This window comes from Lagopus muta, chromosome 7 (assembly GCF_023343835.1).
Source record: "Lagopus muta isolate bLagMut1 chromosome 7, bLagMut1 primary, whole genome shotgun sequence".
Taxonomy (NCBI): domain Eukaryota; kingdom Metazoa; phylum Chordata; class Aves; order Galliformes; family Phasianidae; genus Lagopus; species Lagopus muta.
In genome coordinates, this window is record NC_064439.1 from 17,687,436 (window position 1) to 17,710,277 (window position 22,842).

The following is a 22,842-nucleotide window of genomic DNA, read 5'->3' on the forward strand; positions in this document are numbered from 1 at the left end:
CTGTCACCCATCGGATGTCACATAAGAAACATTTTGTTTAATGGCCAAAACCTTTATGTTTAACCCATCGAGCCTGTAATTAGCTCTGTTCTTCATTTTCGTGTTCATTTCTTGTTCTAAATCCCAATCCATAGGATTCCAGTGTAGAGTTTCACTCTCTCCCGCTTTATTCCATTATGCTGTCAGTGCAGACATTCCCCCACACTGCAGGAAATATTCTCATCAAATACCAGTAGCATACAAATAGAGAAATACAACATATGAAAACTATGACAGAAATGACGTTATCACTGTACCTCTATGCATATTCTCTGCACTCTGCAGACTGCAGTATGAAGAACCATGCAGAATGCCTTGGAGATTCCCTATGGAGAGAAGTGCAAGAGAATAACTGGTGTCTCAGTATCCCTTTTAGAAACTAAGCAATTGTCTTTTGAAGCAAAATAACAAGTTGCCAGCATTTCCCCTGATGGTGGTTTCCAGTCCTGAGTACAGCCCCACTCCGTCCCCAGCTGCTGTTCATTCTTGCCCCTCAGCTCCAGGGCTGCAGGATGAGCAATGCATCCCAGCATCACTGCAAGGAGTCAAGCTGCTGGGGGCTGGCAAGCTGCCCTCGCACCTCCACAGAAAAGACAGTGGAAATGACCAGTGGGAGCAACAGACCAGCCACCCTTGCTAACGGCAGTAGAATCTGTAGAAATAAAGTCAGTAAAGACAGGGATATACATGGTGTGTTGGAGAAGACAGCACAGCTTCTGCAAAGAGAAATTCTGCCTTGTTGACCTGTTGGAGCTCTGGGTGCACGTTATAAGGGCACGGAGAGAGGATCCAGCAGGTGTGGCACAGTCCAGGTTTGAAAATGGTTCTGACAAGATTCCACACCAAAAATTATCCAGGAATAGAACTTGCCACAGGATGGGAGAAAAAACTCATAGAAAACTGGAGGCAGGACAGAACAGAGTCAATTCCAAAGCCCAAAGGTTTTCCTCCAAAGAGGGTGACTTCTTCCATGACAGGGATGGGATATCTCAATCCATGCAGAGGGGGTCACTGTCAGAAAGTTCATTAAGGAAAAGAAGTCAAGGCCATGTAGGCAGCAGGGCAGACCCTCGGAAGCAAGGGCAGTGGGGGAATTGGAATCAAGAGAGCAAAGAGGCTTAACAGCTTGCACGGTCTGCTGCAGCTCCTCAGCCCTGCATGCTGTGTTGTTTCCACAGCGATGGGTAGAAAGTAAATTCTCTGCCTCTCCCAGCTGCTCCTCTTCCCTTTCTGTATGGGTTGCATCTCGAAGCCATTCTGGCTTTATGCCCCCTCTGCCAATGCCCAGGGCTCAAGAGCTCAGAGGCTCCCAGGCTCCTGTTACGGATGAGGGCTGCCGAGGCCAGTCCAAAGAGAGACCTCTGCTACCACTTAGAGCTGCATCCCAGCCCCCCTCAGCACCACCCACGCAGCCATCCATCAGCATCACCCGCGGAGCATCTGGGGGCAATGTGTAATTAGGAGTGATGCTGTCTGCCATTTATAGACACGCTGCTACAAAGCAAAGCTGGTGAAAGTAATACCCACCGACAGACATACCTTACAGCACGCCTCAGAACGTAATGGGGAGAAGGAATGGAAAGGTGGAAGAAAGATGCAGGGAGGAGAGAGAGAAAGATGAAGGCAGTAGCTGGCTCCACACAGCTTTAAAATGAAGCAGTTAAATTGATTAAAATACACAGAGGGGTCCCGATGAACTTCTCTGATGAAACAGTTTATCTGAAGCAAAGAATGAATTCCTGCCTTGCTGGAGGAGCTACATTTGCACCACGAACCCTGTCCTGGGATACAAACCAGCACAAGTCGTGCAGGGACCCTCACGCAACATTTCCTATCCACAGGACAACGTCGGGCCTCTGACATTTTCCTCTGCTCCTGAAATCTTTCACTGAAGAGATTTACTTTGAGATTTTACAGGGAGCTAATTAAATCACACTGTGTGGCTCATCTCAAGCATGCCTGCTTCTCGGTTTGGGTGTGCTGCTTTTCAATTTTTTTATTTTTATTATTTTTAACTCCACATTTGGGTTTGTTTTTTTTTAAAGCCATTTAAAAAATGGGTTGTCCTTGTCACTACACTGTTAGCATTTAACATGCAGTTATGTGCATTCACTTCAAGGCATACATCAGCCGACTGTCACAGCAACAACTGGCTGCCAGGACTGAGTAACTATCCTTAGAAAAGCATCATCAATCCAAAGGAGCACGAACTCTGACAAGGAAGATATGTAATTTAGGAGGGCTAAAGAAAATCTGAAGTGCAATTAGCCAAATGAATAAAAACAAGGCAAATTATAAAAATGCATCACAACCTGGAAGCATGTGAGGACATTTTCCAAAGCAAGTAACTGAGAGTGCTTGAGGTCTAGAAAAACATTGAGAAGGAGCTAAAAGAGAGCTTTGCATCCTTTGCAAGGATAAAATCATGTAGGACATACACACATCAATGAATTTAAGTAAATGAACTAATCAAAATAATTAGAAGAATTTAAAAATAAAAAAAAAGAGAGAGAGGGAGAAGATGAAGGAAATCCAGAAGAAAGCAACTGAGCCACTATTTCATTAGTGGGAGAAAGGGAACGAAGCAAATGGTCCAGCTCAGGGCACAACGACATGGCTACAGAAGACAGCTAAGGCCTTAAAGCCATGTGTCTGGGGGCTATGGAAAATGCTTCTCTAATGAGGAGTTTTTCAATTATACCATGAAACAATGGTTTGCTAATCTGCAGCAGTAAAACCGATGGCAGTTAAACGGGATGGAATTTATATCAGGCTCCAAAATTTTACTTGCTGTCTACAGTTTCCCTGCAGAATGGCTTCAGATTACATTGCACTCGTGTGAAGTTGCCGAGTTCTGTCATCTGACGATTCCACCAGCTCACAGCACATCGCGGGAGCTGCCGCCCTCATCTGACTGCCATATGCCCGGGAACCATCCCTGCAGCACACAGGCACCCTCACATCAACAAAAGCTCTTCCTGGCTGGGGGTTTGCAGGATCGGCTGCCATACAAACAGAACGGCCCGTCTGCAGCACCAGTTAGCTGACATCCTTCTTGTGTGGATTCTTCATGTGCCTCTCACCCCAGGATCCAACCACACCAGTACCACATTTCATTCATCTGCAACAGATTGGATTGAAAATTCAACTGAAGTTTAATTAGCATTTGTTTGGGTTTTTTTTTTTAATGTGATCCTACTATTGAATTTTTCTCATTTACTTCTTTTGTTTCATGGATTTTTAAATTAGTTCAGTAACTATTTGCTAGGGTTTTTCACACTGACCCCATCAGGTGACTGCTGTATAGAAAAGGATCTCCAGCTTTGGTCCTACTCAGGCTGGGGGGAAGGGAGAGGTATATCGTTCCTTCAAAATTCAAATAATTTTCATGAAGACTACAGAAAATTACTTGTGGTCTCTGAGGAGCTGGCAAAATCCAGATTTCAGATTGCTTTTGTGGTTCTGTGTCCTTCCTTTAGGTGTGTGTGCAGTGATGTAGCTCTATTTGCACACAGAAGGAATCCAGCTGAGAGCACATTTTATTATAGCTCCAGATGATGTTCAAGAGGATAAAAAACTCCTTTTTCTCGAGTGGTCAGAAAACAAGTCCCAGCTAACTGGCATTCTCTCCCATCTAAATTATGCAGAGGAACTCAAACCATTTATAAAGCAGTTTCAAAGATGACTTTAAAAATAAACACATGAAATGCAAAGAGAGAGAAAGAGAGAAGACAGTCCTGGACTTTTTCACCTTTTCAATCAGTTTTTAATCTCTTAAGAACAGTCATTTAAGTCAGAGTAGTTCAACTGTTATAAAACAGCTGCTAAAGCATTCTTCCATTGTAAATTAAGCTGTGAGTTTACCAGACGTTCCCATTGCACGACTACAGCACATAAACACAACATCGGGATTTAAAAAACACTTAGGGGGAAGGTAAGACCTAAAGGATCCATGACCTCATGATAATTCAAGTCAATGACAAAGTTACAACAGATTTTGTTACTAGTAGATCATGTGTGATAACAGAGATGCATAAATATAGGGAGAAGGTCCAAATGGAGCTCACATTTCAGGGTGAAGGCCAGGTTTCATGCCCTTGCAAATGTCTCCACTTTAAACAAGAGTACTACCACACAAAAATGAATTAAGGTCAGCTACACACTGATCACGTTGCAAACAGTAATAACACAGCATTCATACTGGCTTTCAGTTTCAGAGCTCTTCTGAACACTCACACAACGCTCTGGGACACACCGAGGAGGAGGAGGAAGCCCCCCATGTGCCAGACCCAAACAAATGAGGGTGGTGCTCTCCTGGATGCTGGATAGAGAAGCAGAGCAGAATCTATGCCTCCCTCATCCCTGTAGGTGCAAGCTGTATAAACGGACAGCCTTATCTATCTTTCAGCTCCATCCCTCTGCTTGTGACAGTAGGCAAGGAGCCTGGTCTCTCCGAACCCTGCCCATCGCAGGTGGGCAGGCCTATACACAAAGGCATATACACAAAGGCCTATGCCTCTGTGGGGATCAGTCCCACAAAACCCACATTAGTGAGCAGAGGGTCTGCCAGTGACCTGCTCCCCTCAGCCACTAACGATGCTTTACAGGGGCAAGCCTCTTGAGAGCGAAGATAGAAATCCTAACAATTACAACTCAATTAATTATGATTATCAATTGTGCTTGTAAATGAGTATGCACGTGTATACACAAACATCAGAACAGACCTTAAATGGGTGATGTTCTTTCAAATTTTATACACTGCTTGAGTCATAAAAAAAACAACCCAGCTTCCCTCAACTCTGTAAACTCCCTTCCCTCTTTGTTCATATTCACTCTTGTATATCCATCATTTTTGACCCTCTACCGATTTCCATTGCTAGGGCTCATTTTCTGTGACTTGAGAACCTGAAGTTATACTATATATCTTTGTAGCTCATTGAACTTACCAGCATTTATTTTAATTTAGTAAGGAAACATTTGGCTGGGTGTGACCAAATAAATACTGTGTCTAAAGCAACACAAATATACTTTGCACAAGGCTATAAACCTGTCTCAGAGCTCTAATGATATTGCAAGTCAATGAAGCTTCAGTGTTCTCATTAACATGATTCCATCAGACCTCTATGCTGCATATTATTAATTTTTAACAATAGACGGTAATATAATTATAGCACTGTGGGGCAACAAAAGCTGAATCCTGGTAACAGACCAACGTTTTAGATTGATAATGGCTTTAACACTGACCTAATATTTAAAGGTGAACATGCACAGCGGACATCAGACCTAATTATAAACAAGACAACAGGGAAAAAACGCATCACCAGCCTGTAGCTACGGAGACGAAACTTTCCACAGGGAGCAAAAGGCACAGATCTTGTCATGGGGTCAGGAGGAGTTTTATCACCTATTTTGTCACAAAAATAATCAAGAGCTTTGATTTAGAGGAAGATATTATCACAATTTTTCCCTACCTTTAGTTGGCTTTGCGATCGAAGGAGCAAAGTACCTGTCCTTTAACTCAATTTGGGGGTAGGAATTAGCATTAGAAACAAGCATATTTTTATGGAGAAAAAGTAAGCCATCAAAATCTCTTTTGAAATCCATTGGGATGATGCCATTAGATGATGCCACACTCACACTGTTCCTCTCCACAGCCTGCTGATGCCTCACAGGGAACACAACCAGTTTCTACAACAGACAGCAGATGTGATGGTTCTCAGCACTGCGCTGAGCATTGAGCTCACCTCGTGGCCGGACCTCTGAGCAGGAGGGAACGTGAAAACCTAAGACATGTTCAACTTCTGTAAGAGCAACTTCTTGTGAAAGCCAACAACAGCACAATTTTTTGGTTTAAAAGGCATTCTACTCACCAAAATTTGCTTTGGAATTGCCTGTATTTTCTAAATCAGTCTTTTGTGCAGTATCTAGAAATACAGTACAGCAGTAATAACGTAATTAGTATTTTCACTAGCTAAATTATAGAGCTGACTGCAGAATGTAGCATAGTAATATCAATATTAACAGTTCAGCATTATACAAAATGACATCAATAGTTTTAGTGCAGTCATGAGAGACATTGTAATTTCCTCCTTCTCTGAGATTCCTTCAGTTTGTGTCAGGTGAGGAAACTCACAGAATCCACTGATTTTTAGTTCGACTCAAACTCTACAATTAGCATCTCAAAAGTATCTTAGGTAAATTTTTGAAGGTTCTTGAACAATATAATTAATACTGTGTTCAGAAAGGAATATGGCATTTAAGTCCTGCTGCACCAACCTCTTACGTGAGCGCTTATGCAAATTAACATGTTATACTCCACAGCTGAAGACAACGCGCAGGGAGATGGAATACCAGGACCATTAAAGCAGTCTTATGGCAGGTCAAGAAGTGCAAGTGCAAGCTTTGCAGTCTAGTGCTACTCTGCATTTCCTTTCTATCCCGGTCACATACTGAGATCTAAAATTCTAGCAACCAAAGTAGTGGACTCTGAGCAGGAAGACACTGAGGCAAGCATACTTTTGGACTTCTCGCAGTAAAGGACTGCAGTCAGCCACCTCCGGCATGCCCAGAAATCAGGGAACTCCAGCTTACACCAGAAGCTATGGACATCACCACGGCATCCTCCATGCCTAAAGCTCCCTTCTGGCCAAGTTATTCACAACCCACAACACCAAATCAAGAATACTGAGAATATTCACACACACCATCAGCTTCCTTAATTGCAGTAACTTTATGCTTTACTTTGTAAAAGGAGATTCACTTGTTCTTTCACCGGTTCCATTCAGCTCCTTCAGCATTTTGTTCGTTTGTTTGTTAAGGTGCAGCTCTACAGCAGATTGATCACTTCAGATGAGACAAAACAATGGCTTAGTAAATCCCTCTGGAAATGCAGAACATATTATGTGCATAACAGTTGAACTCCTTGAATTTCCCCTTTGCAGATCCTCTTGGTTTCCAGTCATTCAGATAAAGAATGGAGCTTTTGTAGGCCAGTTAATCCACCCACTGAATGAAATATAGTCAAGTTTTACACATCCACATGTTCTTTTGAGGCCGTAGTTTACATCTGTAGATGTAATAATAGATATAGTAATGTAGACAAAAATCATAGCTTGGGCCCCCAGAGAAGACCTTTAAAGACTGAGGTTCAAAAGTCCCCATGCTGCAGTCAAAGCAACTGGCAAAATGATTTAAGGGCTGTCTCTGCTTACATTTACTTCTGCCAAAGCACTAGCTTAATTTTCTTTGTGTGTCTTAATAAGCTACCTCTGCCAGAGAGACTCTTACTTAAAATCTTTGTGTGTCTCTAAGCTCAGAAGGAGAAATTTAGGCACTGCTGAGTGGTATGCTGAGACAAACGCCCAGAGGTGGTGTCAGGCTCAGCTGCAAAATGAGTCTGTTCTTCATTTTCTTTAACATCACAGTCACAGACTAGCATGAAAACAGCATTTACACAACAAATTAAAATGCAAATCTACATTTTATTCTATGAAATTGAGACGAATGGTACACACTTGAAGCTTGCCAGAGTAGCAATTACACACATTAATATAGTTTTAGATGATGACTTAAGACAAACAAGAGGATAGAACAGAATCACTGTACATCAGAGCCTGTGAAACACTCCAAGAAAAAAAAAAAAAGAAAAAAAAAAAAAAAAAGCAACTCTTGCTCTAGTAAAGAAAGCCTAAACCACAAATTAGTGATAATTCTGCAGGAAAGGCCTCAATCTGCCTTATGCAGATGTGTACTGCCTGGGAAGCCTCCAGCCCCAGGTGTACCACCATGCACGGAAGCAGCCTGCCAGCAAAGGAGAGCTGAGGGCTTCTCCAAAGAGGGATCTTGGCTTGGCCAGGGCCAAATGGGATGTGGCATCACCAGAGAGGGAGACCTGCGACAAGAGGCCTTACAGCTCCTCTGGCCTGGGACAGAACTGCATAACTGGCGTAAAGAGGGATTCATGCTAGGTCTGATTGAGACTGTGCACTGCACAATCAGTCTGCTTTGAAGGTTTGCCTTTTGCAATCATTTCCATTGTCAGGAATCAGAAAAAAATGTGAGAAGACGTTGGACAAAGGGTTTAGGCACTGAAATTTAACGCAGTGGAATCATTATGGTGTAACATATTTGTCAGGGAACTGAAGCCTCTATGCTCTTTCCACAAAAAACACACCCATTAGCATCATGTGCTGTGCACGTGCACCCAAACATCTGATGCAGCTATGGGTACACATCTGAATGCCAACCCGCCCTCCCAGCTGCACTGCATTCAGCCTTCTGCAGTATTTCTCCCCTGCTAGGGAAAACAAAGCCATCAGATCCTTCAGGATTCTCTGGAAGTCCTTGCATGACATTTTCTTTCAAAGAATGTGTAAGATTTGATTTTTAAATATCCGTAACGCATTTAAGAAAATTCATTGAGTGTTACAACAATCTTCTTAATGTACCTAATGATTTTTTTCCCACCAGTGTCGTAACATTATTAATGTCAAAATATGAATACCGAAAAGGAAAAGGTTAGTCAGTTCCAAAGCTGTTCATTCTGATGCAGGCTAAGGCAAGAACCCAGCTGGTGTGGTTTATATATCAGCAGTCATGACACCAACAGTTTCCATCTCAGTTATGCTCTATACAGCCAGCTATTGAGCAGCCACTGCTTCTCCTCAAACTAGTCCGAGAGCACCAAGTGCCTCACACCAGGAGCACAGCCCTCTGTAGAAGTAAACCTTAGCAGAAGATAGCCCACCAGTGTTTCCGTGAACCAATGAAAAAAATGCTGACAAGAACATGGTAATTTGGAATTTGGCAAGGAAAACTCACTCTAAATCATTTCCAACTGCATTAGGATTTTGCTCCTGTTTTACAAGTAACAGAAGATGCTATCCCTGTTTTATAAACTCATTCAGCTAATATGTTTAAGAAAGTAGACAAGTTTCTCCTGCAGGGGTTTTCAAGTATTGTATTCCCTTGCAGCTGCCAGAATTTCGACATCCCACCCCAGAAACACTGCATACTAATCCCTGGGAAAGAAAAAGAAAAGAAGAAAAGCAAACAAACAAACAAAAGAACCTGCTGCATACTTGGAAGAGGAAAATGGCTAGAAGAACAAAAAATGATGAATGACAATTACCTATTACTTGGTGAATACTGTAGGGTTGTATGCTGTTCCCTGTTGCTACAGTACACAGCAAAGTAGAATGTAGAAAGTCTTTTTACTCTACCTAAGAGGGCAAAAGTATTTTCAGGATGTTGTATACAACAAAGCTCATACCTACAATAATCTCCATGCCAACATGATTTGCAAGTTCAAGACTAAGTTCCAAATGTGTTTCAACCCAATTCTGCAGTAGCTTCATCTTTTGAAGAGAAAGTACTGAGCAGTCTTAGTCCCACCACTCAATTCAGTGAGACTCAAATAGCCTCAGTTCTCCTCTGGATGTGCTCATAACTTTGCTAATAGCATTCCTGAAGCCAAACAATTTTCCTCTCTTCCTAAGAGGCCCAGGTACTGCAGACCCAAATGGGGCAGAACCTCAGAGTCCTTGCTCTCCTTTTGTACCTGTGGGAAGTCTGAGTTCACTCTATCCTTTCCGATAGGAACAACGACACATAAGCACACCAAATAATGTATTGCTGCTTCCCTCCACAGCAAATCTTGCCTTAATTAGGAGGAATTTTGCAGATGTACTATTTAGCATGCCAGGATCATGACACTATTGTAGCATGCAGAATACAGCCCTTTTATCATCATCAGATCTGATTACTTCTCTTTTTAGCAGCTACTAATGTGTTTGGGGATGCAAAAATCACATCACTTTCCGAAAGGTAGTGGTGGGAAAAAAAAATCTCAGCATAGAATGAATTCTATAATTAGAAAAGGCAGAGGGGATATCGTTTTCCTCCCCCTCATCAAGCTTGGGAAGCTCTAAACAATATGCAAAGACAAAAGGGGGAAAATTGATAAAGTGCTGAGAAGGATAAAATTTGAATGAGATAATAACAAACCTTTCTTGTGGAAGGAAAAGGAAATGACTGATTCTAAAAAAGCTTCTGTGATAAATCAACACCCTCGCATGAAATTCCACTGATATATGCTGCAGCGTCTGGTCATAAAGTTAGAGAAAAACAAATAGGAACAAAAACTTAGCAACATTTCTATAAAGAACAAAACACAGCTTGTTGGAAATACTGAGGTCTTGCTGTGGTTCAAACAGTAGAAGTAGATTTCAGAACCTAACAAGAGTTTCAGCAGCTGTATTTGTATTACAGTCATAAAAGCGTAAACGTGAAATACAGCTCTAATAAAAATTGAAGTTTATAAAACTGGTTGGTAATTTTCCACCCGTTCCAGAAGCATCTCAGAATATCCAGGGGAATAATACCTGAAAGAGAAACATATTGTTTGTGCATTAGACTACAAAGCATGTTCTGTGCCAAGTAATGAAACTATTCATATTTCTATCGATCAGGAAAAAGTCGTGGCATTAAATAGTGGTCAAGGAATTTTACCGTTATTCTCTGACAGCGCTGTAAGAGCTTGCTTTTCAACTTACGGAATCATTTATACTTGGAAGTCAGGTTTTCAAAAAATATTTGGCTTCTTTTAGGGCGTATAGGTAAGTGACTGGTTTTTGGACAGTTCAGCAGCCATAAGCATTGCCGTTTCTGGGAAGTGTAGATGTTAACTTCTGTTGAAATGATGGCCTTTAATCACACGGCATGAGTTTACACAGAACCATAGGCTAACAGACAGCAACAGTCTACCGCTGTTTGTGAAACATAACCACACACACCAAAGCCAATGTGAAGTCTACATCACTTCAAGAGGCATTATGGAATAACAACAACAAAAAAAATCACAATGACTTTCTGTCTGTTACAGAGATTATCCAGTAAGTTCTCATGAAAGAAGAATGCTGTGGTGCCATTACTGTCCTGCTGTCACTCAGTTTTCCACAATGGCCAACTACATGCCTCCTAGTATGCAAGGATCATCAAAGCAGCATTTAGTTCTTGTTTTCCAGGTTAAGAATCTGTGAAAATTATTACTATGTTACTCTACAAACATAAATCACAGTACATTTCTTGTTTTGCAGACATGTTAAATTGCCACCTCTGAACCCTGGAAGCTTTAACTACAAGGACAAAGGAACATTTCCATGCACTATATGCCTGAAATGTACTTAAGTGAAAAAACTCCAACGCATTCACATTAAACAAAGATCCATTGAACTTGCTGACTTCCTGGATGATTCTGTACAATGAAACTTATTAAAATTTTAAAAGAACTCAAGTTAGTTCTCCAACCGTACAGGTAACTTGTCAGTGTGCTGTTATCATACACGGGCTGCAAACAGCTTGAAATAATAGGGCTCCAAAACAACCCCAGAGCTGATGTCTATTGTAGCAGCTGTGGCTTGGGCAGCAGAAACCACCATCCATTAGCATCAAGATGCACGCAAGAGATGTTGGAAAGGCCCTTTTCTTTGTTATGTCCCAGTCTACGCGAGTAATTTTGTTTCATTTACATAAAAATAAAATAGTTGGACAAGGAAACATTGATTATGTCCAGAGACGTATAAACATCCTCTTTTGCTCCGAAGTATCAGTAGCTGCAGAATAAAGTTCCTTTATGATTTCACTTTTACCCGTTTGATAGCTACTGGCTTTTCCTCATGGAGACAACAGGGCTCCGTTTTGCATGACTGTAGCTACTACTAGCTAAAGATCTCCTTTGCTGTAATTAAAATTGATGATGCAGATTTTCAGAGCCTGTAGAGGGAGTGCATGAGTACGACATCCTTTTGATGTGTTGATGGAGTGAAGGACTGGTGAATGGATATCTAGAATCTAGGGGGGCATTTACCTCCTTATTACAATTTAGGATAGTGACATTTTGACTGTAAGCTATTTAATAGTGTTTCTGTATTCATTAAGGGCAAAGTTCAACTTGGTGCAGACAGCTGGTGTATGGTCCTTTTATATTTCACTTAAGCCTCATGATGAGGCTGGGGGAGGAAGGGCAGCTGCGGACAGAGCAACTGTAGGAGAGCCTCTGGACCCTCTGTACATCAGACAAAGTTTCAAAGGAGCATCTGAATATTCTAGTATTTAGCCAGGCTCTTAGGGAAGTTAAGGGTGTAAGCAAAAATTCACTGATATCTGAGAAACCAAACATAAGTTACTAAGATAAACGAAACTTGCCATAGGTATTTATATCTCTGAGTGACTGTGCTGAAGCCTCAGAGTTTGGCTGGGTAGTGCAGGACTGACTCTTCTTCCCCATTTCCTGCACCAGCCTCATTATTTGGGCTTTGTTTACAGACAAAGAAACCTAATTCCAAAACCAATCAGAAAATAGAAAGTGCTCAGAAGTATATCTCTAACATTTGTGCATACCACTAGGACATTTAACCAAATGCTACACTGTTCTATTGAAAACTAAAATCATGTGGGAGTTCAATTAACATTTTAAATCCTCATTTTGTGCTGCTTCCATTACGAACATTTCATGTTATACATGTGCATTCTTTTTTAATTTTCCCTACCTTACTATTTCCTCTGGGTAGCAGTTGTTAATAGTGTTGATATACTCCTGAAGAAGTGACCCAGGTTCTGCTTTTATTTCTTGAACCTTTTTAAGCCCACCAGTTGTTACAAAGAGACGACGTGCTTTACTGTCATGTGGTAGCACCTACATAGAGAAGTACATTAAAAATATGTACTCTATTAAAGCAACCTCTGTGCTACTAGCCTCAAATATTGCTAACTTGTTTTAATTCAGAGGACAGATAAAATGGAACACATTAGAGATACAACATCTGTAACGACTTCTGTATTTTAACACGGTTATACAGCAAGTATCATAAACCAGCCCTTTATTGTTAAAGCATAATTTAACATGTACTTTAATACATAACACAGATAAAAATAGCGAATTGAACATTTATCGTTACATAAATAATATTTCTTGAATTATCCCTACAGAGACAAGATGATTGTGGAGATTAAACAGATAATAAAAACAGAACACTAACATGGAATAACAACAGCATTTGTTCCACTTAAGCCAAGTTATTCGGGTCTTTTATGTCAATTCCCACAGTTTAATTGTAGAGCAGAATTTTATATCATTATAATGATCTAGTATAGATTATTGCGTGAAGACAATACTGAGAATTGTTGCAAGTGAACAATGCAGCCTCGAAGCATTACATGCTGCTATTAAATTCCTGGATATTAAAATCCTACAACACACTGTGTAGCCATGGAAGCCTTTTTACACACATATACACACAAAGCAAAAATGTGAAGTTTCTGCAGCCAAAGGGGATGAGAAGCAGAAACGATCAGACAATACATTCTGCGCTCCCTGAGTAATGCCAATATGCAGCTCCGTCCAGAGGACGAAAGAGAGGGAGGTGGGGGCTGGGCCAGGCGACGGAGAGCGACAGCATGCAGTCTGCAGGCCCACAGGGCTGCAGGAATAATAATTATTATTATTTTAAAAATAAATTTAAAAAAAAAAAAAAAAAAAAAGGATAATCCAAGATGTAAATGTCAGCAAAAACAGATAGGTTTAAAGCCAACTCTGAGAGCTACATACTATGGGGGCAAAAGATTTTTGTAAGCCTTCACACTGATGGGACAAATCAAGCCCATAAATTTGATTGTGTGTCAGTGTAAAACATGAGCCTTGAAGGAGGAAGGGATTGCCTAAACGACTGAAAGAAAATAAGGATGAGATTTCTGGCAGGCATACAGGCAAACAGCCTTCACTCCTCTGGTCCCTCTAAGCTGCAATAATCTGCAAAAGACTGGTAAGAAAAACACAAGGCTGCATAGACACTTCTCCCTGCTGTGTGCTGGGAACAACTGGGAACTCCGAAGTGGCTGTTTCCACATTCCTCCTACAAGAACTGCCAAGGAACAACTAGCAAGGAGACAGGATCTGGCCCTTTCCCTGCCTTCTGCCTCCACACTGTGGTTCCCAGGCTGGATAAGACAGCAGAAAAGTCTCTTGGAAGAGGCTCTAAAGATAGACTACACCTCGGAGACCTAGTGTGTCCCTCTTCCCAGTCCAAACTGAGACAGCACAGAATTGCAAAGACCGTGGAAAGGGCAATACTAAAATGACACAGTCCAGCACCAAAAACACACAGCATCCCACCCTGAAGCACAGCTTGGAAATAAAGCTTTTACTGTGCTATAAATGAGCCAACAGAGCCAATGCATCTCAGGTTTAAAAATAGGAAATTCCTAAGTTATGGTATTGGAGAGAAAAAAGCTTTTAGTGCAAAGGACTTAATTTTAAATGTATACTTTAGAAGAACAAATGCTAGACAAGTACAGTTTGTTTAATACAGTGTAGAAGAAAAATTAAACAAAACATCAGCTGATATGAAGGGTACAAAACCGCTTCAACAGCAAACAGCATTCAAATGTATACACGGGGTAACCAATTACTATGCACTCAACTCTTCAACAGTTCCAGTCAGCACACAGAAGCAAAGGCACTGGATTCTGACTAAATCTCCAGTACACACTACAAACAGTGGCACTTCCAGATCTTTGATAAAAGGAACTGATTGCTAATCAGAAGTGCTTTGCTTGGTCATTTCCAAAAAGAAACACCTCACCAAGAGAATCTGGTATCCCCTGCTAATAGATTACACTGCACGGTATTGCACAAAAGAAAGGCCTACAGCTAAACAAGGCTTTCAATTGCTGGTGATCAAATCAGACACTGGAATTTTGATTATACTGCATTATATTGCAAATGTAATATTTTGATATTGCAATGAAATAGTTTGATTGCATTTTGATTAAACCGCATTTCTCTTTACACGTTGTGCTTAAATCAATAACGTAATTAACAATAAGCAACTGAAAATTTTAATGGAGATAAGAATAGTGAGGCCTTCATACTCTAATGTAAAACATCCAACTTAAGCCACTCCTGGACAGACAGCTTGCAGTTTGTCTAAAACAGATGTAACTGGGATTTACGTGATACTTTGGCTCAGTGAAAATATTCGCATGTGAGTTATTTTGCTTCATCTCAAGAGGCAAAGAAGAAAAAAACACCTTGCTTATAATTAACTGTTTACCCACTGTCCTGGGATGAACTATAGAAGGTTCCAGATAAAACCATATCCATCTTTAACAGGCAACAAATCACAATGCTCCAAACTGCTTCTACAGGGGAAGCTTGAGGATCCTAAGACAACAACTAAGACCTATATGAAGCATCTATATGCTTCATATTTGGAAGGATAACTTTCTTGATAAATGGAAAATGATCACTCATCAAGCAGAGCCTTTTCTTACCTTGCTAAACTGCCCAACAATGTGTTTCATAATGTTGGGAGGGGCATCGTGCAGCAATGGTTCAAGTGCTGGAAGATAAGTGCATTTCTGAAGGATGCTCTTTAAGGCTCTTTTAGTCTATTGAAATGCAAAACAAAATTTCTACAGTGAGACATCAATGAAAACAACAAGAATTCATGAAACATATCTCTGAAGTCTAAGCAAAAAAAGCAAATTGATCAGAATTCTCAAAGTGCATTTTTTAAATAAAAAATATTATATCCATCAAGTCACTTAATGAAGAATCAATTTTCTACTTAGATTTATTAAGCTTCAAAACCTATGGTGCATCATATTATTATTAAGTTATCTACGGTCAAAGTAATGGCAATTTGACTTTGGCTACAATGGAAGCATGAGTCGACCCTTTAAGTAAATTGAAGTACTTCAACATAATAAGAAAGCTAAATCAAAATACAGTTTAAAAGATTGTATTTTACAAGTGGCTTACTGGGAGAGCATGCTGGTGTGGGGTAGCAAAGTGCATTACCATCCAGGCAGAAAGGAACAGGGACAGTGAGACAAAGTGCTGGCTACAAGAAGCAGTAACGGCCTCACTGGGTCAGATTCTAGGTACAGCTAATTTGGTCTTGATATTTTTGCGAGCACTGAAAACAGCAATACAGAAGTTGTCATCTTGTCTTACAGATCTGAGATTTGTTGTACTTTGGTGGACTGTAAAGAGGCACAGTACTACCTGGAAGAACGTATCCTGCCATACTATGCTATTCAGTCAGTTCATTTACTGTCACCCAAAACTACCCTTTATCAAAGTCCAGCTTTACTAGCTCCAATGGAATTAAGGCCCTAAACAGGAACAGTCACATGTTTTCAAGAGAAGAGTACTTTGGGTACTTGTTACAGTTTTATTACAATAATAAAAAATGTAAACAAATCTACTATGAGCTCTATAACACTTCATACAAGAGCCCATACTTGAGAAAAAAAAGGTAGACAATTAGTCACTTGTAGGACATAACAGTATTTGTGAGTACACACAACTCTGATCTAAAGTAGGAAGAAAATGAAAGATTACACTGCTGTGGCTGTATCATACGATTGCATATGCACCATACACATACCCATGCATTAGGGCCAATCAGTCCTAATAAATGATACACAGCCTTCAGGCACAGGAAATCCATAACTTATTGAATATCAGTAAAAACACATACCATGTATAGTTTTTAAGCACTTAGATACGTGGTTACATTGAATATCTCATACTGCATATACTTTGAATATACTTGCTTTCAGCTGAAGATCTTCTGAACTGCGTGTGTCCATATACATAGAAAGCAGTGTGGTTAGCACATTTGTTACTGCTACTGCACGTGCATGCTCAGGAGAATGTCTGCCAATCTGTCCCAAGGCCCACGCAGCTGCTGCCTTAATATGATCTTCATGTTCTTCTAACAAACAGGTACACAGTGGTGGTATTCCCTGTAGCAGTAACCAAAAGCACTGCCTTTAAACTGATACAGACTGTTAGAAAATGTTTCTCTATTTACACTCTTCCTATAATATAAGCTAGAAGAGAATGATTGCTATTTGTTGTCATGTCTTTACATCATGGTGACTAGCAAGAATTTTGAATAAATCTTTACAAATTTAAACAATGAGAGAAACAGATTCAATATTGTGTCCATTTAAGCTAACAGACTTTAAGGGATAAAAAGGAATGCATCACACAATTCAGGCTGTACTAAGACTAAAGTCTGCTTGAGTTGAGCAGTTCATGTTTGATGCATCCAGTATCTTCCAAAAAAGGTTTAAATGCTTGATGCGAAGACATCAAGAGATGAAGAATACCTCACTCACTTGTAGCAGTTACTGAAGTTCTTGTGGATAAGGGGTCTCAATCTTTATCCTTTCTCCACAGAATTATGGAGCTGTTCAGTAGCCAGTATTTTACATCCAGGATGCTTCAACAGATATCACCACTTCACAGTACTTTAGGTGGGTCAAGGCTACTAAATCTCTAACTATAAGCCCTTTTTCTTCCATCCTCTGGATCATCTATGGCCTCTTCTGCATCCCCTTTGTTTTTCTCAAGATCCTTCTCAAACACAGACAATGGAAAAATATGCACTTGCAATACAGATAGAATCACTACTTTTGTTCCAGCAGTGTTCCACCTTCTACTTCTTAATATAGCAAAGGACTCGAGTGTCTCTTTCCTCACAGTGCTGCAGCAGAAGACCACACTGAAGTGTCTGTCCAGTACAACCCACTAAGCCACTTTTTGATATTCATCTTTTCGAGCACTTAGTACAGCCATATGCAGCTATAACATCCTAGGTGTATAGCTTTTAAATGGTCCCGGTTTACCAAGCATTACCCTTTGCATTATGCATCTCTCAAAAAAGCTTAGTTTCCCCTAAAGGAAATATTTTTAAATGGGATTCAGATCTTCTGTGAATCATTTGTTAAAATATTTCATTTCAGATGTCTGCACAGATCCATACAAAACCTTATTGCACTCTCATTCAGTTACAGTAGCAATCATTATTTTTCAGAAATTTAACACATAGGTGGTTCCTCTTGAAGATAAGCCTGGATTCATCATGATTAAGAATTTAAAAGCAGAAGCATACTATGCATCCCTTATAGGGGTGAAACATGGGCGTACCCACAAAAGGTGGATCTCCACAAAGAGCAAGCCAAAAGACCGTTTCTTCAGTCTTCAAATGCAGAAGAGCTTTTTTTTTTTTATCACACCCACCCTCTCTGTGCACATACAGATGTTATGTTGTACAATTTTCATTTTTTAACTTGCATTTCTACCAGCAAACACTTCCATTCCTCAGTTTTTATTGCTTGGTTGTCTCTATTCACATGGTAAACTTTAAACCGTAGAATGATTTGGGTTGGAAGGAATATTAAAGATAATCTAGCTCCAGTTCCCTATCATGGGCAGGTGCACTTGCTCAAAACCCCACACAACCCGGCCTTGAACACCTCCAGGAGTGGGGCATCCACAGCTGTGCCAGCACCTCACATCTCTCTGAGAAAAGAATTTCTCCCAAATATCAAATCTAAATCTACTCTTTCAATTTAAAATCATTTCCACTTGTTTTATCACTGCACTCCTTGATAAAGATTCCCTCTCCAGCTTTCCTTTAGAACCCCTTTAAGTACTGGAAGGCTGCAACGAGATCTGCCCGAGCAATTCCAGCTCCCTCAGCCTGCCTTCACAGGAGAGGTGCTCCAGCCCTCTCAGCATCCTCATTGCCTCCTCTGAAGCTGCTCTAACAGGTCTGTATCTTTTTCATGCTGAAGGCTCTACAGCTGAACACAGTACTGCTGCCAGTGGAGTCTCATGAGAGTGGGAGAATCACCTCCCTCAACCCGCCCGCATGAAAACGGACCAACAGTGCTCAGTGAAATTACTTCCTCCTGTCATTAGCATCATTCACATTAGAATATTACCTCAGGCACTAATTTCATCTATTGCAAATATTGCAAATATCCCTACTACATCATCTCTCTATCCCAATGCCCAGCAGAATTTATTTAAACCTGAAAACATTCAGCTTATCTCATTTGAAATATGACTTGCACAATTGAATCAAACTATGCTACATTTCAGAAACTGAAGTCTTTGCAAGTCTGAAGATTTCAGTTGCAAGACTATTCTAACAGTCATGCTAGTGCAATAAAGAATCTGCCATTAAACATTCTTGTTTCGGAAGGAGTTTTGATGTAGCCACAAATATTCATTTTAAGACGAAACAGGCCATAGAAATTCCCTGACTTACTTTTGTATTCATTCAATTGCAGCACAGAAAAATAATGTAGTAGAATACAAATAGATGTTCAGAAATGCATCCAGGTCATTTTATAAAAGGTTCAGCTTGGTAAGGACCAACTCTGATCAGGCTACCATATAACCTCAGACATTGCAGCAGCAATATTACAAGAAAGTGCATTAATCAACAGCAAGTATATAATTCTGTCACAAAACACATGCTCTGCCTATGTTAATTTGTATCTCTTTCTCAGAACACCACTGAAGAATTATAGGAAGAAGGCAAAGTGATAGCTAACCTTGGAGACAATAACTGCCATTGACAGGTTCTCTGAATGAGCTGCTACATAACCAAGCATCATGATGCCAGGCAGTCTGACAGTCCCTTTGCAGCTGCCAATACAATCAATCACAGCAGCAACTCCACCTGCATTTACTATAAACTGTGAAAGCTGTAAAGATAAACAGAACAGATTAGATACTGTGAAGTATCAACAAGCATAAAGCATCACATTATAAAAGTCCTTACATGTATTGCTCCTGACTTAGAAAATAAAACTGGGATAAGACTGACGTATCACACTGACTGTTAAGCACTGAGTGAAGCATAAAGTTCTCAGGAACTAACCTGTCTTGCTATCCTGGTTTTGATTCACTTTACTGCAAGGAAATCAGGATTCTGAATTTCTGATGTTGAAAATGTTGTTCCATGCTATGCAACCGCATTATTATACAAAACAACTTATACAGTTATACCAAAGAACCATGCAAATGACAGCCAAATACACAGATGACCTTGAAGACACAGCTACTAAGCCAGACGTTCTTTCATACTGTTGTACATTTGTTCTCCAAGCCAGCAACACATGTTCTGTGCAAGGAAAGAAGGAAAAGCCCACACCTCCTCTCACCTGTGTTCTATAGATAACCTCAGCAGCCTTTGTGATGTGTTAAAGCCTTTGTGATCCTCCTCCCCCACACCAAGGCGTGAATCCAAAGACAGCTATCATGGTTGCCCAAAACCAACTTGGGCTATCTCACTCTGTCAACACTGTATATCTAAAGGACACATCCAGGGAGCACACTTCATGAGCAGTGGACTTTTCTCCAGAATCTCCAATATAGCCTTGCTTATAAATGATAATCATGTCCATAGTCTGTGATGTTTGCTGTGTACATTAAGCTACGTGACATGTTTCATTCCAAATGATATTGCTTCTCACATCACTTAAGGGACAGCAGTAGAGAATATACGGTATCAACAATGCATATAAATTAACAGAATTCCATATTATTCTAAAGTAAAAGTAACACCTGCTCAAGAGTTGCAATAACATAAACAAAAGTTGAAGGCAGGTGGATTTCCAGTCCAGCTGATTTCTAATAGTATGAAATCCACTCTTACCTTTGAGCCTTTTATAAGGAGATGGCTTTATTTGTGACACAGCCACACGAAATGTAAAGTTACTGCTTAGGAAAAAGCGTTCACATGGTAGCTAACTGCAGCCAGTGATGGCCAAGCTCTACATCTGGGCTCACGCATGTGCAGAGATGTACACTACTACTGCACAGACACAAGCAGGCTGCAAATCTCATGTTTAAACAGTTCTCAGCTGTTAAGCTAGTATTACGATGGTTGTGTTCAGCACTAGTGCTGAAACAAATACATTGCTTGCATTTCTTTCCATACTCATATTTAGAGTCTGTTAAATGACTCTGTGATTTGACAGATTAATGTAGTTGTAATTATTTTTTCTATGCATTTTGCATTTGCTTTGCTGGTTCTCACAGCCCTTCTGTACCTGTTATTGGCAAAAAGACTGCAAATGCTGAGAATCAGATCAAAAACTCAAGCTATCAGGAAAAAACTATCATCAGTTTAACAGTAAATGAGGGGATTTTTGAGTTTCATTGTTGGAAAAATAAAAGAAATGCGATACGAGCACTCCCTAAAAGATGTTTTCAGAAAGACACACACCGTCTGTTATTGTCGCAACACGTTCGTGTCACTTATAAGCCGCTATCATGACTTCTGTGAGGCTTTACTTGTGGTATTTTTAATATCTGACACTGACAGCACTGTCAGCCTAAAACTCCCTTTCTGCACTGATATCTTACGGAATGAAATAGCCAGGTGCATTTTATGCGATTCCCAATTTTCCTAAGCCAATTCATATTCAATACACATCTCATAATATCAGCAAGCATTTCCATATTTTTCCAATGAATATGCCAAACAGCCATTTGCCCTCCCTTTCAAAAAGCAAATGACAGAATAATCCTGTATTTTATTTAAAGTGTAAAATCTAATGATATGACCTTGTATTTGCATTTTCAAGGTTTTACCTCAGGCGAATGCTTTGCTATCTCTCTAATTAAAGTTGCACCATTTTTCTTGACATATTCATCCGAGTCCTTCAGGCATGTGAGCACAACTGGGAAAATTTCTGCTTCAACCACCAACTCTGCAAGATCCACTGAATGCTTTGCTATTTGGCTTAGCGCTGACAGCACCTGACACTAGTAAATAAAAATTGTTATAAAATCAATAGTAGACAAACAGCCTGCAACATGCACTCCTCCTGCACACAAAAATCTATTGCATCAAGGAAAACAAAGAGGATAGAGAAAACAATTACAGCTACTTTACAATTCACTGAATCAATTCATGCACGAATATAATGGCTCAGAACGTTTGCTGGTTGCTGAATAAAAGTTTCTCCTTTGTTTCATGCCATTCAAACTTACTATGTCATAAAGAAGAAACATATATATACATATATAAATAAAAAAATTTAAACTATATTAAAATTCAGTGACATCTACAGAAAAGTATCTTTATTTGCCTACGTTTGGTGTGCCAGATCAATTATTTAAATCGTTGTATCTATTTGTTTGAAGTGGCACTTTTATATTTTCTTTTGTTACTGTTAAACACGAAAATTACACTAAGAAAAAATCGTGACTTTTAGTCCATTAAACTTGTGAGAAATTCTTCAACAAGAACAATTCATATCGGATAGCACATTCTAAAATACAATAATACATTTAATATTAACTTACAGTATAATCCTAAGCACACAAAACCTTTTTTGTAACTGAATTGTGCAGATTTTCTCTATTAAAAATATTTGTTAGAGAAATTCAAAGGATGGGGTTTCATACATCAGATTGCATTCCTCACACGATACCTTATAATTAAAATAAATAAAACGCTGTTCATTGAAAGATTGATTTAACTGCTCCTCACTGGGTGGCAGTTTTTATCCAGCAGCTAAATCTGTGAACGTGTTCAGAACTCTGTCACTGCGTAGTTACCTTTTGCGAACGTTCAAAACAAGAGCTTTCTAAATAAATATACACATCTGTGCCAATGATTCAGTATCAAGTAACGACTGGTAAAATGGAGATTAAAAATAATTTTTAAATGTACCTTCAGTTTAGCATCAGGGTTCAGGATCATCTGAGCTAAGAAAGCGATAGCTCCTGCATCCACTACTGTCTGTGCTAACTCTGGAGAATGCTTTGAAATATCGCTAAGAGTTGAAGCAGCAATCCTTTTCAAAGCAATTTCTGGCTCCTGGATACAGAGCACTAAAAGAGGAACGGCTCCTGCATCCACCACAGCTTGTGACAGTTCTGTAGGTCCAAGGAAAGTAATTAAGTGAGTATGGGTGACTGAC

The 22,842-nt window shown here is 39.9% G+C and overlaps 1 protein-coding gene across 5 annotated transcripts in view; it reads right to left on the bottom strand.

The window, feature by feature from the left end:
- Window positions 1-3,831: 3,831 nt before the first annotated feature.
- The window catches only part of SPAG6 (sperm associated antigen 6), a 39,162-nt gene continuing 20,151 nt past the window's right edge, over window positions 3,832-22,842 (bottom strand). For 3 of the 5 annotated variants that reach the window (XM_048951435.1, XM_048951436.1, XM_048951437.1), the window contains 7 exons: window positions 22,593-22,798; window positions 21,506-21,679; window positions 19,459-19,611; window positions 16,660-16,851; window positions 15,370-15,486; window positions 12,588-12,733; window positions 7,116-10,421 (listed from right to left, as the gene is read on the bottom strand). In XM_048951435.1, the coding sequence (XP_048807392.1) occupies window positions 10,355-10,421; window positions 12,588-12,733; window positions 15,370-15,486; window positions 16,660-16,851; window positions 19,459-19,611; window positions 21,506-21,679; window positions 22,593-22,798 (1,055 nt within the window). In that variant the 3' untranslated portion in view covers window positions 7,116-10,354. The other 2 variants (XR_007378199.1, XM_048951438.1) reach the window with 2 other exon arrangements.